This window comes from Salvia miltiorrhiza, chromosome 4 (assembly GCF_028751815.1).
Source record: "Salvia miltiorrhiza cultivar Shanhuang (shh) chromosome 4, IMPLAD_Smil_shh, whole genome shotgun sequence".
NCBI lineage: Eukaryota > Viridiplantae > Streptophyta > Magnoliopsida > Lamiales > Lamiaceae > Salvia > Salvia miltiorrhiza.
In genome coordinates, this window is record NC_080390.1 from 5,983,810 (window position 1) to 5,999,270 (window position 15,461).

At 35.9% G+C, this 15,461-nt stretch overlaps 1 protein-coding gene across 1 annotated transcript; it reads right to left on the bottom strand.

Annotated features, from left to right (window-relative positions):
• Positions 1-4,601: 4,601 nt before the first annotated feature.
• LOC131022900 (uncharacterized) lies at positions 4,602-5,552 on the bottom strand. The gene has a single exon (XM_057952443.1). It carries the CDS (start codon positions 5,550-5,552, stop codon positions 4,602-4,604), a length of 951 nt encoding a protein of 316 aa, XP_057808426.1.
• Positions 5,553-15,461: the final 9,909 nt, after the last annotated feature.

The window sequence follows — 15,461 nt, forward strand, 5'->3', positions numbered from 1 at the left end:
ACTCTTATGGGGAGGAGGTTTGAACGAGTGCCAACTATACTTACAAAGAACAAGTTCTTTGAAGCAAGTTTGACCTTTGGCTTCTGGGTAAACAGATATATGCCTAGGGTCTAAGAGAATGTATGTAATCAGCAGTGACTGATTTTGGCTTTGGAATTCTCTTCTTCGATTCAAGCTTTGGGGCGGTTAAGCTTTAGGCTGAGTAGCAATTTTGGCAGGGCTTCAGCTTATGTCGTTGAATCGCTGAAGGTTGAAGTGATCCTCGAGCGCTATTTGTAGGAGAACTCTTGAATAGATCCGTTGGCGTAAATCGTCCTCAAGATTTCTTCCGTTGGAGAGCAATTCGAATTTGGGCTGAGGCTTCAATCTTCGAGGTTCCTTGTCTGTGTGGAAACAACTCTCTTTGATGGACAGGAGATGTGACATCTCTGAAAAGTAACCACCAGATAGGAATGACCTCTGCAGAGATAAGATATTCTGAGATCTCTGCATTTAATGCGGCTGTACTTGTGCGTACGTGGCTTCCTCTGAACGTTGGAAGATCAGTCCTAGGAGGAATGTTCAACTGATACTTGACTTTAGTATCAGTCCTTTGCGCGCATTAAATAATCAGTCTTCAACTGATTCTTCAACTGATACTTCAGTTGGTATCTGCAGTCTTCAGTCTACAGTCTTCGTTCTTCAGTCTTCAGTCTTCAGTCTTCGACACCGCAACTAAACTAGAAACGAACTCTAACACTTGAGTTCAAAACGATTCTAGTCTATTACATATAAGTCCTATGAATTTTGGTATCATCAAAACAAGGGTTAGGATATTCCACAAGGTTCCCAACAAAAATAGAGTATAGAAATACTCTAACAATCTCCCCCTTTGTCATTGGTGTAGACAAAACACATTTCTGCACAACTCATGAAGCACAACAGAAAACAAAACAGAGTCATCATTAATACTCCCCCTCAATGTCATCAGCACTACTCCCCCTCAAAGCATACAACCATAAGCAAACCATAAGCATAAAATATATACTCCCCCTTTTTATCACAGCAATGACAAGGGACACCCATAACAGAGATGAACACACCCAACATCCAAGATCAATAATCACGCTAAAAAAACCGGGGATGCCATAAGCATCAATAATAAGAGACTGAGTCACCAAAAAGAAATTCACTTTAGCAACGCATGAGTTAATAGTGGTCCAAAAACAACAATCTTGACCAGATTGGATTTTGCTTGATAACAGATGCTTGATGAGAAAAATCACGATCTTCAGAAAGATAGAACATCGGAGAATACTTTTGATAAAGCACGAATATAAACTGATACCTTTGCTAGAACTCCTCAAACAACAGCAAGGTTCCCGTGCTTGATGAACAGATAGTCATAAGATGCAGAGCCCAAGTCTTTGATGCCAAGATTCTGTAGGATCTGTGTAGGCCTTGAAGTGCGAGTTGTTAGTTGAGACAATATAACAATTATCACTTGAACGCTTTCCAGTTATAAACATTGTCTGACCATTCTTCACAATGCACTTATCCTTGTCAAAGCTAACACTCATTTTAATATCACAAAGCCGACTAATGCTGATTAAATTAGCTTTTAAACCATTGACAAGCATAACATTCTTAAGCTTCGGCATACCTGGAACATTTAAAGTCCCTTTTCCAATAACTTTCACCAGAACACCATCTCCAAAAATGACTTCTTCATCTGCCACAGCATGAATATCTTCAAGATATTTTGCATCTCCTGTCATATGATTAGAACAACCACTATCCAGATACCATGAGTGTTGAAATTCAGACCTCAATGAATTTTGAGCCACATAACTCCTGTTCATCCTTGGTCGATGGTTTTGTGAGTTTCTCATGTTGATCTTGATGTCACGAAGAAAGAAACGACATCTGGGTCTGATATGTCCGCGCCTTCCACAATAGTGACATGTAGGAATAAAGGCTCGATTATGATTCTTCTTAGGCGGCAGATTTCTATAAGTCGCTGGCCTGTGAGTGTTTTGAGGAGGTGGACGATTTGCTTCTTTGGTTGGGATATCATTACTTTTGACACCATCATTTTTAGGAACCCAACCTTTTCCTTGAAATCCCAATCCAGTCTTGTTGCCAGCATCACGCCCATGTCCAAGTATCTCGTCCAGCTTGTCTGTTCCAGAGTTCATCATCTTGACCAACTTCTGTTGATGCTCCAATTATCCCATCTTCGATTCCATGGTCTGCTTAAGAATTCAAGTTCTGTCTTTTGCTTCTCATACATCTCCTTATAATCATCGCGTTCTCTGGAAACATCATTAAGTTGCGTTGAGAGAGACTTGTTTAATTCTAGAATCGCTAAACATTTCTTATAAATCATCTCATAATTTTTCGCCAGGTAGCTTTCATCAAGTTCCTCATTGTCACTTTCAGTCTCTTCCATAGTAGCAACGTCCAGAGAGACTTTGGCAGAAACTTCATCCACTTTCGCAGCATAAGCAACAGTTTTCTCTTCAGTGTCTGAATCAGTCTCAAGTTTCAGAGGATCATCCTTAATCTCCTCCTTCTTAGAAAGATCAGTAGAGCTTAGAAGTGCAACCGGTTCATCCTCTGAATCGCTCCCACTGTCATCCGTTTCATCATCACTTTGAGATGCATTGAAGGATTTATTTTGCTTCTTCAATGTATTCGCACATTCAGCTTGAATGTGTCCATAACCATGACATTCATGGCATTGAATTCCAGATTTTGAAGCAGATCCTCGTTCATTCTTCCCTTGAGATAGTTGAAATTTTTTTGCATTCTGAAAACCTCTACCTCCATCATTTCTCTTTTTGAACTTGTTGAAAGCTTTACCAAATTTTTTGGTAAAAAGAGCAAGAGATTCAATTAAATCATCAGAATCATATTTGGTAGAGACCTTCTTGCTGTTTTCGGAATCACCGACAAACGCAATACTCTTTTTCTTCTCAGTTCTCTCTGGCCGAAGATTCATTTCGAACGTCCTTAAAGAACCTATGAGTTCTTCAAGCTTCATATTACTGACGTCTCTTGCTTCATCTATGGCAGTGAGTTTGTAGTCAAATCTTTCAGGTAGAGCACGCATCACCTTTCGCACAAGCTTTTCCTCAGGAATTCTTTCTCCAAGAGAGAAACTTTCATTAGCAAGAGCAAGTAGTTTGCCATGAAAGATGCTAATATCCTCTTTCTCGTCCATTCTCAGTTTTTCAAACTTCGTAGCAAGTTGCTGGAGACGCTGTTTTTTAACTTTAGAATTCCCCTCATAAGTACTCATCAGAACATCCCAAGCCTCTTTTGCATTAGCACACATGGATATAAGAGCAAACACTTCCATGGTTACTGCATTTTGAATAGAATTCAGCGCCTTTTGATTGGCATTGGAAGCTGCCAATTCAGTAGTCGTCCACTAGTTTCTGGGCTTCAGTTTTCCCTCCTCATCACTTGGGGCAGCCCATCCTTCTTCCACAGCGGTCCATGCATTCTCATCAACCGCACGAATGAAGGAAGTCATTCGCATTTTCCAGTAGATATAATTGCTTCCATCAAGTAGGGGTGGTCTCACAACAGACCCACCTTCTCTTTGCAGCGCCATTAAACACACGAACACAGCAGCGGAATGAACATGATAGATACATCAGGAATCAACACCGATAACTTGGGTGATCCCGCTCTGATACCAATTGAAATTGTACCTATCCAACAATCAATTGTCTCGGCCACCAACAATGATTGCCCAGTTCGGTGATAACACACCTACGTCTGGGGAGCCACGCCCAGTTCCAACAGTTCACTAGTGAAGATAAGAAATACAAAGGACTTACACGCGAAGACTCGATCTTCCTAGCCTCTATTTCTTCCCAAATCGTCACCTATGTGAACTACCGAGAGCAAGATAAGACTCACTCTCACAAATGTGATTGATACTCAATCCACGTTCAAACCAACAACAATAAACACTCCAACAAGCTGGAGTACAGATGAACGAACATAAAACCAACTCACGCTTCTAAAATTAGCAGGAATCAACATCACACTTACACACCAACTGTATGCTCTCCTACTGCACGAAAATACTCTCTCAAAATAATGAGAATAACAAAGAAAGCAGCAGCCCATTCAAAATCTCTTCATCGCCAATAAATAGCCAAACCCTAGAAGAAGTTTGGGCTCTTGGAAGTATGGGCTCTTGGCGGGCTGCAGGCTCCAGGCGGCTCATCGAAGGGATTACTTGAGGCAGCACTGAATAGGGTTCATAAAAGCCCTAGGAATAAAGACTCCTTAGCAAACTTGAAGGTCCAAGCCTATCTCAAACTAAAAACTCGTAGAGAGAGACAATTGTCAGACAAGAGACTGAAGAAGCAACTCTGGTAGAAATAGTCCGAGAAACTCCTGAAGAGACTCACTTTAGTCTACACAATGACAACTAAAAAATAGAGTATAGAAATACTCTAACAAACTGTTCATACAAAATCATGTGAATTAACATCTAATATTTAGTAAACTGCTGTGAATTGAAACAATACTCATATATCAATTCAAAAAACCAAAATATAGTAGAAAAATAGCAAAAACTAGAACAAAATTAGAAAAATTTACAAAATAGCAGCAACAGCAGCATGAGGGCAAGGAATCAAGTCAAGATCAAATTGATGACAAGAACAACTCATAGCACGAAGGTCAACAACATAACTCCGATCACTAGAAGAAACTGTGAATTTGAATTCATTAATGGGATTCACCTCCATTGTGCGACCTTCCTCAACTAAGATATCCAATTTCAATGCCGCCCGCTCTGTAAGTGTATGAGATCTAGACAAAGCCTTGCCGCGCCTCTCTTGAAACCAATGAGCTATCAATGTCCTCACAAACTCAAACAAGGTACATACAGGCAATCTCCTACCCCATCGAAGCCTACCATTGAATACCTCGGAACAGTTAGATGTCATGAAATTATATCTACGAACTGTAGAATGACTACACGCCCATCTAGAAGGCTGAAGATCCATTAACTTCGTATATGCACCTTTATCACAAACCAAGGCCAACTGACCACCATGCAAATCATATTGTTCCCTCTTGTAGCTATTCGCAGCCCTCTGAAACACAGCTACAGTATTTGCACCATATCTTGCAAGATTCTTTTGCAAATGATAAGTGCAAAGACAATGATGAATTCTAGGAAAGACAGCTTCAATAGCATTCTTTATGCTCAAATGCTGATCAGAAACAAACAACAAGTTATTTGGAACACCAAAGGCACGTCTCAAACGTGTAAAAAACCATGACCATGACCTATCATTCTCCTTATCACCAAGCCCCATAGCTAGTGGAAAAACTTGTTCATTGCCATCTTTAGTCACACCAACAAACATCACACCCTTAAACTTACCTTTCAAATGTGTAGCATCAACAACTATAACAGGACGACCAGATGATAAGAAACCATGAATAGATGCACCAAGAGCCAAAAAATAGTACCTAAATACACCATCTCCATCAGTCTCCAAATCAATAATCGAGTCCTTATTGCAGTGCTGCACCATATGTAAATAAGAGGGAATCTTCTGAAAAGACTTATCTGGATCGCCATAAATAAGGTTGATGGTGTGATTCCTCCCGGCATATGCAACTGAATAGTCGACATGAAACCCGAACTCTCATCGCAACTGAGCTGCCATCTCCTTAGGTTTCAGAACTGCACCATTGTCCATCAATCTTGGTGCAAAAAAAAGCATCAATAACCTTTGACGACAAAGTACGGGGACCATGGTGGCTAAAATCCATCTGACATGTATGAGGTGCACTCCATTTAAACACCTTCCAAACAGCCCCCGAAGCACTGCCACGCATCAAAAAATGGCACTGATCTGGATACTTGCAAGTAGCATGGTGGACGTCGTTTTCCACCAAATAATTCCTACAGAATTATCAAAACTAATTAGTATAATGACAAGCAGGGTCGATCCCACAGAGAGCAGGTAAATTCATTCAATTCCCTAAAATCTATAATTTTGGTGATGCCACCACACCTTAATTTTGAGAAAATATTAATTAAACTAAGAAAACAAAATTAATCAAATAAAAGACTCTAGAAAAAATATCAATAGAAAGGTAATTCGGCTCAAATAAATCCACACTAATTCAAAGCTCTGATCATCGACGCAAAGATTAATTAATCCCTATCAACCAACCAGTTATAGGATACCGTGAAACGCAATGGACGTACCCCAATTCCTACTTACTGTGTCGATAAACAGCTGGAGACGCCAGACCTGCTTATTTCCCTTATTAAAATATAACCTAGCTGGAGACGCCAGACCTAGATTTAATATTCTAATAGCATTAAGATGAAGGAACCCAATTTATATCAATTATCCTAGATACGCTAGTAATAATTAATATACCAATTTATTCCTACTACGAACACGGTAGTTTTATCACTAATCAGCCATATTCCAACAATTACAGATTGGAGGTGCTAATTGACTGTAATCCAATTTAATCTAAGTTGATCAGGCTTAAATAAAATCAGAATTATCTTTAAACCCTAGGAATAAATCGAAATCAATATGAACCAATTTTAAAACCAATTAGGTCTCACAGATTAATAAATTAGTGCTTCATTATTCTCGCCGAATTAAAGAATTAGCTACTCATAATTAAAACTAGAACAATCAAAATAATTAAAAGCAAACATAAACGAGAAAATAAATTGAATTAAAATATTAAAAGTCACCACTTTGAATAATCGAAAGTAAACCGTCTGCTCCTTTTTTTTTTGAAACCAAACCATCATATTACTTCAAATCTGTCAATACAATAGCCGTAAGCCAGCTAGGGAAAGAAGATGTCCAGACAACATAATCCGGACAAGAAAGCGAAAACTGGGCGAGGCAATGCGCAGCGCTATTTGTCTCACGAAACATGTGACTCATGCGGATAAGGCTATTCTCTCTGGCGAGCTGCAAGATCTCGCAGATATCCTGAGGAAGCAGATTTTCCTCTTCATCTTCGTTAGCCATTACTCTAGCAGCGAGCATTGAGTCAGTAAAAATTTCAAAAGGCGTGATATTATGCTCCGTGCTCGTGATGATCCCTTGAACAACCGCCATGAGCTCACTGATGAGTGGACTGGACATGGTTTTGAATCTCTTCGAAGCTGCCACCAACATGCGGCCCTCATGGTCCCGAATGATCACTCCTGCACCAAACACATTCCTATCTCTATCAAACATAGAGTCAACATCCACTCTGAACTGCCCTTTCTTTGGTCGTTCCCAAATTCTCTTGCCCAACTTCAGTCCCATAACCTGTTCCACCGAAAATGAGGGTTTTGCCGCTGCAAAAGCTGCTAAGAATTCTAATGCCAAAATTCTAAAAACAATAATCTAAAGCAAAAGTCAAACTTGAATATATATGGTAATTGGCGTCTAGTGCTAATTGGTTTGATCACCAATCAAAGTAATTCCCAAAAGCAAAATAAATCTAAGTTCTAAGAAGTAAAAAAAACGTCTACTGCCTTAAGGAATTCAAAGGTAATTAAAAGTCAACAATTCTCCTCCTTATAATCTAAAGTCGCGGCTAATGCTAAGGAAACAAAATTAGGGAATCAATCCCATATAGTGGCCGACCCTTAGCCCACAAAATTGGGTTGTTTTCGGCCCTATCAAAACTTAAGCACAAAACTAATAAAACAAGAGTTTTAGACTTTAAATAATTATATAACAATTAATCCAAAAGTCTAATATCCAAACTTCTTTTTCATAGTCCACCATCTTCACCAAATCCATACAATGCTCGATTAATTCCATGCAAAATTCGATCAACGTCTACTTCTTCCATCCACAAGTTCCATCTTCAATTTTTGCTCAATCCCTATATCCAAAATACCACAAATCATGTAGAAGCATATAAAATCCATAGCAAACACACACTAAACTAGGTAACTAAAATACACACATCATAACACTAAACCTAGAAGGGGAAGACCGCTTAACAACATATTCCACTCTATTCTTCAAATGATATAAACCCAAAGTAGTCACCATACTATCCTTGTCCATAAAAGTCGACCCAACACACAAACCATCCCGTGAATATAACTCCAAATCAACAGCAACATCAACAGGCAAAGAAGCTTGATAGATTGCACCTGGAATAATCCACTGACGTCGAGCACTAGTATGAACAACAAAATTTTGATCCTCCACAACATCATTAACAGAAGAACGTGGCAAAGCAGGAACTATATGTCGACTTCTGACTCTAGAAGGAACATCATCCTCTAACTCATCATCCTCATCATCAAGACTATCACCGTCAGAAACAAATTCAACATCATCAACATTAAAATCACCATCATTCATATTCTCATTCAAATTATCATCAACAAAATCACGTCCAACAGAAGGTCGAGCCAACGAAATAGGTGCAACAGTCACAAAAACTTTTAGAACTTCAGAATTATCAATAACATACTTCAAATCTAAATCATTCATAAGATTCATCAAAATCTTATCTCCATCAGGTGCTATAACAACAGAACTAAGCATATACGATGACGAGTTCAAATCAGCTCCAACTAAAACGTGAATATAACTAATCAAACTGGAATACTGTGATCCACAAGGATGAATCAAGTGTAATCGTCTTTGTCCTCCAATATACTCTTCATTCACCAATTCACCACCATAATGTATAATAATCCCAACTTGACTCATCTGTAAAACAAAGACAGTAACATATAATTAATAAGACATTAATGAAATAAAATATAAAAGAAAAAAATAAAAAATTTAAAACTAAAATAGTAAATTCAGAACCAAAACAAATAATTCACAACTACTTATATAATTCACAACCAGCCCTAGTCCTGATTCACAACAAAAATTATTACGATTGTGAATTTAATCTGTGAATATATAATTCACATAAGAAGCCCTAATTGTGAATTCATTTACTTTCAATAAAAAATTAAAACACTCGTGAATTCGTAACCCTAGACGTGAATTGAAGAACATTCATAGACAATACATTCGAAAACCTCTAACCAAAATGTAGAAATTGATAAATAATAGCAATTACATGACAGTATGATAAATATAACAAATCTATAATAGTAAACGAAGATATCGAGGCAACACGATAAAAAAGGAAAAAAATAAAAAAATTTCAAAAATCTGCAACGACGGCGGCAATGGTAACAAACACAACTATCAACGCTGGAGAATCACGAAAAAACTAAGAAACAACAAAACAAAATCGGAGAATCGACAAAGTTTAAAGATTGAACCTTGAAAAATCAGCAAAAAATGACGCACCGCAGCTCAAGGCGAAAAACGACGCGGCGAAGCTCACAGCAAAAAACGACGTGACAGTCGGCAAGAAACAGTTGAACGGCAGTGAAGCTCACGGAGAACGAAGCGCCGCACACCACCGGAGGAGAGGAGAAGATTCCAATTTTAAGTTTTGAAGATTCAGTTTTGAAGATTTGAAGATGTGGTTGATGGTTTGAAGAACAACTTGCGAAATTCCCAGCTTAAGTTTTAGGCGTGAATTTAGGATTTTAGGCTGAGGGGCATTTCCGTCCTTTTAACCATAAAGTGGAAAATTTTTATTATTTTTATCTTAGTGGACATTTTTTATCTTTACAATATGAAAGTGGACAGTTTTATATATTTACTCTATCATTACCTCTATATTAGATTAAAGAAGATTTTTATCTCTCTATCAAATCACGGCAGCCTTTGACTGACTATAATACAAATAACTTTCAACATTATTGGTTGTACATTAGACTAATCAATTCTGAAATAACTTTTACACTATGATCCAAGGTGTGATCATAGAAACTTGGTACTAGAACTTGGAACTTGGATGCCTTGACAACCAAGGGCATTTGTGAGGATTTATCAGCCGCTTCATGACAAAATCATGGGCTTCCTCTTCAAGCTGGGCTTCCTCTTCTAACACTTCTTGGCCTTAGTCTGCTCTAGCCCAATAGTTGTATCATTGTCTTTTTTTTCCTTTTGTATTTAGGAAATTTTTGTTTTTAGGAAACTTGCAATGCATTTAATTATATTGAAATGAGACTACTCAGTCATTGATCGGCAAATGGTTGATCAAACACTAAAAGCACACACACACACACATACACACACATATATATATAAGGATGGAATTCTATGGAGACCACAAAAAATTCAAAGAATGAAAACCAAATCCTGTGCGTTGATTCTTGGCAATCTAACAGTCAATAATATAGCTGATGCATTGAGGGTTTTTTACTTTCACATTATAATTGAAGGTTAGCATTGTAATTTTGGTTTCAGAGAATCCGTTTATTTCATAGATTAGATAAAATCAAATCAATTATATATGGTAGATTCGTTTGTGAGATATGGGTAATACGTGAATAATGCTGCAATCAGCCGTTATTTTCCTTCTTCATCGTCGTTTGCAGTTTATCACTTTCGAGAGGATTATCTGCTCCGAATTATGATATGGATTCTCAAGGTAATTTGTATGTTTCCGTTGCGATTCTTATCTGCGTCGATCATGTATTGCAATTGCAATTCTTATCTGCTCCGATTTTTATCTACGTCTATCACGTATTGCAATTGCGATTCAAATTCTTAGTTTTGGTTCACAGTTGTGATGCTTATTTATAGTTCTTCATCACTCTTGTGTCAAAAGATTCATTCATTATATGTGTTTCCATGGAAGCACTCGTTGACAATCTTAAATATTAAACAGATTGTAAATTTTTTTTATGAAAAACACATTATGTTGGTGTGGAGACCATGATTAGAATAGACAATTTCGTTGAACACCACATCACCAGAGATTAAAATTAAAGTTTTTTAGATGAATTACATTATGTTCGTTTAATATGTTCATTTAACTGCAAGATTCATTCATTATATGTGTTGCCATGGAAGCACTCGTTGACAATCTTAAATATTAAACAGATTGCAAGAAAAATTTATGAAAAACACATTATGTTGGTGTGGAGACCATGATTATAATAGACAATTTCGTTGAACATCAAAGCACCAGAGATTAAAACTAAAGTTTTTTAGATGAATTACGTTATGTTCGTTTAATATGTTCATTCAACTGGGAGTTTATGTAACTTAGTTTAACATGTTCGTACTGCCTGAATTATTCAGTGTTCATAATAAAAATTCTATTTTATAGAATGATAATTGCAGTGTGGTGCATCAAATATGATTAATATTTGTCAAGAACAAAGTCTATAGAATATTGTGTTGCGATGTATATAAGGTGTTCATAGTTGTGGATAACTGTAATTAATATCTTCTTCTTCACCGCAGATAACATTCAACCAAGCACACCAGACGAACAATTGTGTTATCCCAGATGTCCAGATTCTATAAAATCACATCCTGGGATGATATTTCAATCATTGCCTGAATCTATAAAGTTTTACAAGGATTATGCAGAAGCATGTGATTTTGAGGCTCGCATGAGCACCAACAGGAAAGCAAAAGATGATACAATCACCAGACAATATGTTGTGTGTAACAGAGAAGGAGTCTGAGCAAAGGCGAAAGAACCACTCATCCGCAGCAATGGTTCAACCTCTATCAAACGGAAAACAACATCTTGCAAGGTTGCATGTAAAACTAAAGTAATATTTAAGCTTGTGATGGGAACATGTTACCAGATTTTTCAATTTGTTGAGGAACACACGCATTCCATGGTTCCTTTACCAGCACGAGATCTCATGCCAAGTAACAGGAATTTGGATGAATTCAAACAAAGATTCATTCTCTTTCTGGTATCAAAGCTAACATTGGTCCGATGCGTTCATTCAGAATGTTCGCAGAGATAATGGGCAGTTAGTTATGAAGGAATTGGTAGCACGCCAAATGACTTCAAGAATTTTGCGAGGGACTTGAAGGTGCACTCCAAAAATTCTGATGCACATATGTTGCTCGAGACTTTTACAAATAAGCAAGAACTTGGAAACGGTTTTAAATTCTTCCATGATGTCGACGAAGACAATAAATTGTGTCGAATCATTTGGGCCGATGAGACGTCGGTGAAGAATTTTAGCTTGTTTGGAGAGGCCGTCTCATTTGATGCTACCTATATATATATATATATATATATATATATATATATATATATAGGGGAGGGCTATAATAAAAACACTTTTAAGTGTATAAAATATGGATGAATCTTATCCATTAAATCTTGATTGATCTAATGGCTTGAAATTAACTTAATCTAATCTCTTAAATTCACGCCTAATGACTAAAAGGTTAAGTATGTAATTGCTCAATTTAATTTCTAATTAGTAGATTTGTTTATCCCATCAAATCTTTATTTCCATATATCAAATATTTATATCAACTATTTATTTAACACACGTCTTACATTTATTAAAATCACTCTAACCTAAATCCTAATGCTTTCTCAAACGTAAAACACAGAGACTTTATCATCAACAGAAGCAAAAAATTTTGGATTCATCATTGTATAAATCGTGGATAATCTATGTATGTATGTTCTTTATTCTTTTTAGCATTTTGTTACGAATTTTCTATGATTATGTCGTGTGTATGAAACAGAATTTGTTACGAATTGTTTATAGGTTATGTTAAGTAGTATTTAGTACGAATGTTTATGTATTTGTTACGAATTATTGTTTTTTGTAATACATTTGTTTCAATTTTTTGGTTTGGTTATTTTATTTTTTTGTTAATATGTTATAATAATTCATTTAGTATTAGTTCATTAATAATTGTAATATGATTTTGGAAGTTTGTGGTAATCTCCTCATTGAATGTTATTATTTTTGCTACAAATTAATATTTCATAAATTCCAGACGAATTTTTTCAAATAATATTACGCATTTGTTTTTTAGATATTTAGAATTCGTAACATAACACTTAGTAGGCCAAAATTCATGTTGTTCATAGCCAAAAAAATGTGTATAATTCTTATCCCAAAAATGTAAGTGTTGCGAATTTTTTTAGTTACATTACACATTTGTATGTTACGAATTTTGTTAGATACGTTACGCACTGTAATTAATGTTCACCCAAAACAATTACTAATTCAGTTTTTGTATCATCAATCTTGAAATATTAACGAAAGCTTTCTGAATTGATCATTTTTAACATCTATCCCAGTATGTCTGATGTTGTTTCTAATATATATATGTATATATACTATTTTTTATTATTTAATGTACAACATTTCCCATGGATTTACTTAGAAATCCGTAATATTATTACGAATAATTCGTGACTACATTAAAAATTTCTAAGGTTATACATTACTTCAGATTCGTGCATAGAATAAAAATTTCCATGAATTATTATAAAATTAGCAACTTAGCACCTCTAAAATTCGTAACAACATTACTTATAAGTCGTGACTACAAAATATGTTTGGGGTTTTCAGTGTTTTTCGCCGGAAGTTTGTAGCAGGTCAAGAGAAAGAATGGGAGAAAACAACACTTATGCTTTTAAATTCAAGGAAAACGTAATTACTTGAGGAAAACGCAATTATTCGTTTAATTAATTCTACATTGAATTCATTTCAGTGAATTGATATATGATATGAAAAATAAATCTTTCCAAATTCCCGGGCGCCAGAATCGGGGCATACAAAGTTAGACGAAAGATAATTCGTAACAATACTACTGATTCGACCATAAAAATATTACTGATTCGTAACAGTACTACTGATTTGACCATAAAAATACTATTGATTCGTAACAGTTCATATTCCAATGTAATTGGTAACAGTTCATATTCTGACTTGTGTTTACATTAAAGATTACACAAATTATAACAATACTAAAAATCATAATCTACCTACTTTACTCTATGAAGAGCTAATTCAGATTCTAAATGATGAGTGTTAGATTCTCACTTATCCAATGCTTCGAGGTACTTCTGCTTTCTAATCTCAAAAAACAACTTCGTCGAATAGCGATTGTCGTCTACTTTCGTGAAGCCAGAGAGGTAACTTCTTCACGTCGACAACAGTGAATCCCGTAACGGCAAGTAATTCACTCTCAATTCCTCCAACAGTAGGTAAATTAGCCGATGAACCACCCATTTCCTGAGCTTTCCTTTTACGAATGTTCGTTGTACAACATTCAAAATTTAATTATTCAATGTGAAATTTTATTAAACAAGTTACAAATCCCAAAAAAACACAAATAAACCAACACATGAATCAACACAATAGTCATTGTACCCCAAATCAACATTGCAGGCATATTAAACTTTCACAATAGTACATATCAAATAATAACTCACAAAATACCTTCACTTTCTTGGCAGGTATTTTCCTCATGTTCATGCAACCCATCTACTTGTTTCTCTTTACCCTTTGATTTGTTGTTGGCTGCGAATAAAGTTTTCAAAATCAAATAATATACAACAAATTAAAAATAATATACGATATAAAGTTCCAGCAATAAACCTCTAAATTCGTAACAGTTCTACTATACCTTCAATTCATTTGGTCGACCATTATGCTCATCGAGTTCCAGCGGTAAACCTCGTCGTTTTTCTTTATCCTCTGATGTGATATTGGCTGCCAATAAAATTTTAAAGATATATATTAATAATTATTATAAGGGACATATCAAATGAAGAAATTCGTGTGACAACAAAATCTTTCACTCGTCCTCTGCGATTCGTAACATCCTTCATATATGAAAGTTCACACAAACATACCATTCGTAACCAATCCAAACAAAAAAAAAGGACAGAAACAAAGTATTTCTTTTGCCGGCTTCACATTATAAAAACAAAAAAACAACATAAATAAACGACAAAACACGATTCATCTAAAAAAATAACGCCAAATTCGCAAGGTTCCAAGGGTTTACAACAACCCACGCACATACACTCAAAAGAAAAAGAAAAAGAAAAGACGCAATTCATACACAAAATATGCAAAATACCCAATTTTGAACCACAAACATTCAAAATCAAAGAATCCTAAAATCAAAGGCACGAATTTTTCTCAAGAATGATAGTAATTAAAGAAATTTTGCGAGAGAGGTTGTAGATCAGTTCGATTCGCTATATTCGAGAAATTGTTCGAAAAACTAAACAACACACACACACACACACACAACAACAACGAACCTCGTCTCCCATTCTTCGCCTTTGCCATTTCGTCTCCGACTATTGCCGCCGAATCTCTGCGCCGTGAATTGGATCGTCTCTCCAAAGCCCTAGATTAGTAACCCAAAAGACGCGCCTGGAATGGAAAAATGTAGAAGATTTTTTTTTCGTTTTATAATTTAAGAGAGAGGGAGAGAGAATTTTGAGAATTTTTTGTATATAGATACTACAAAATTCAGTATCAAGACGGGAAAATATTGTATAATTTTTTATTCTTCTCTAAAATGCAGATCTTCATTTTGTTCATTCAATTCACTCCAACAGAAATA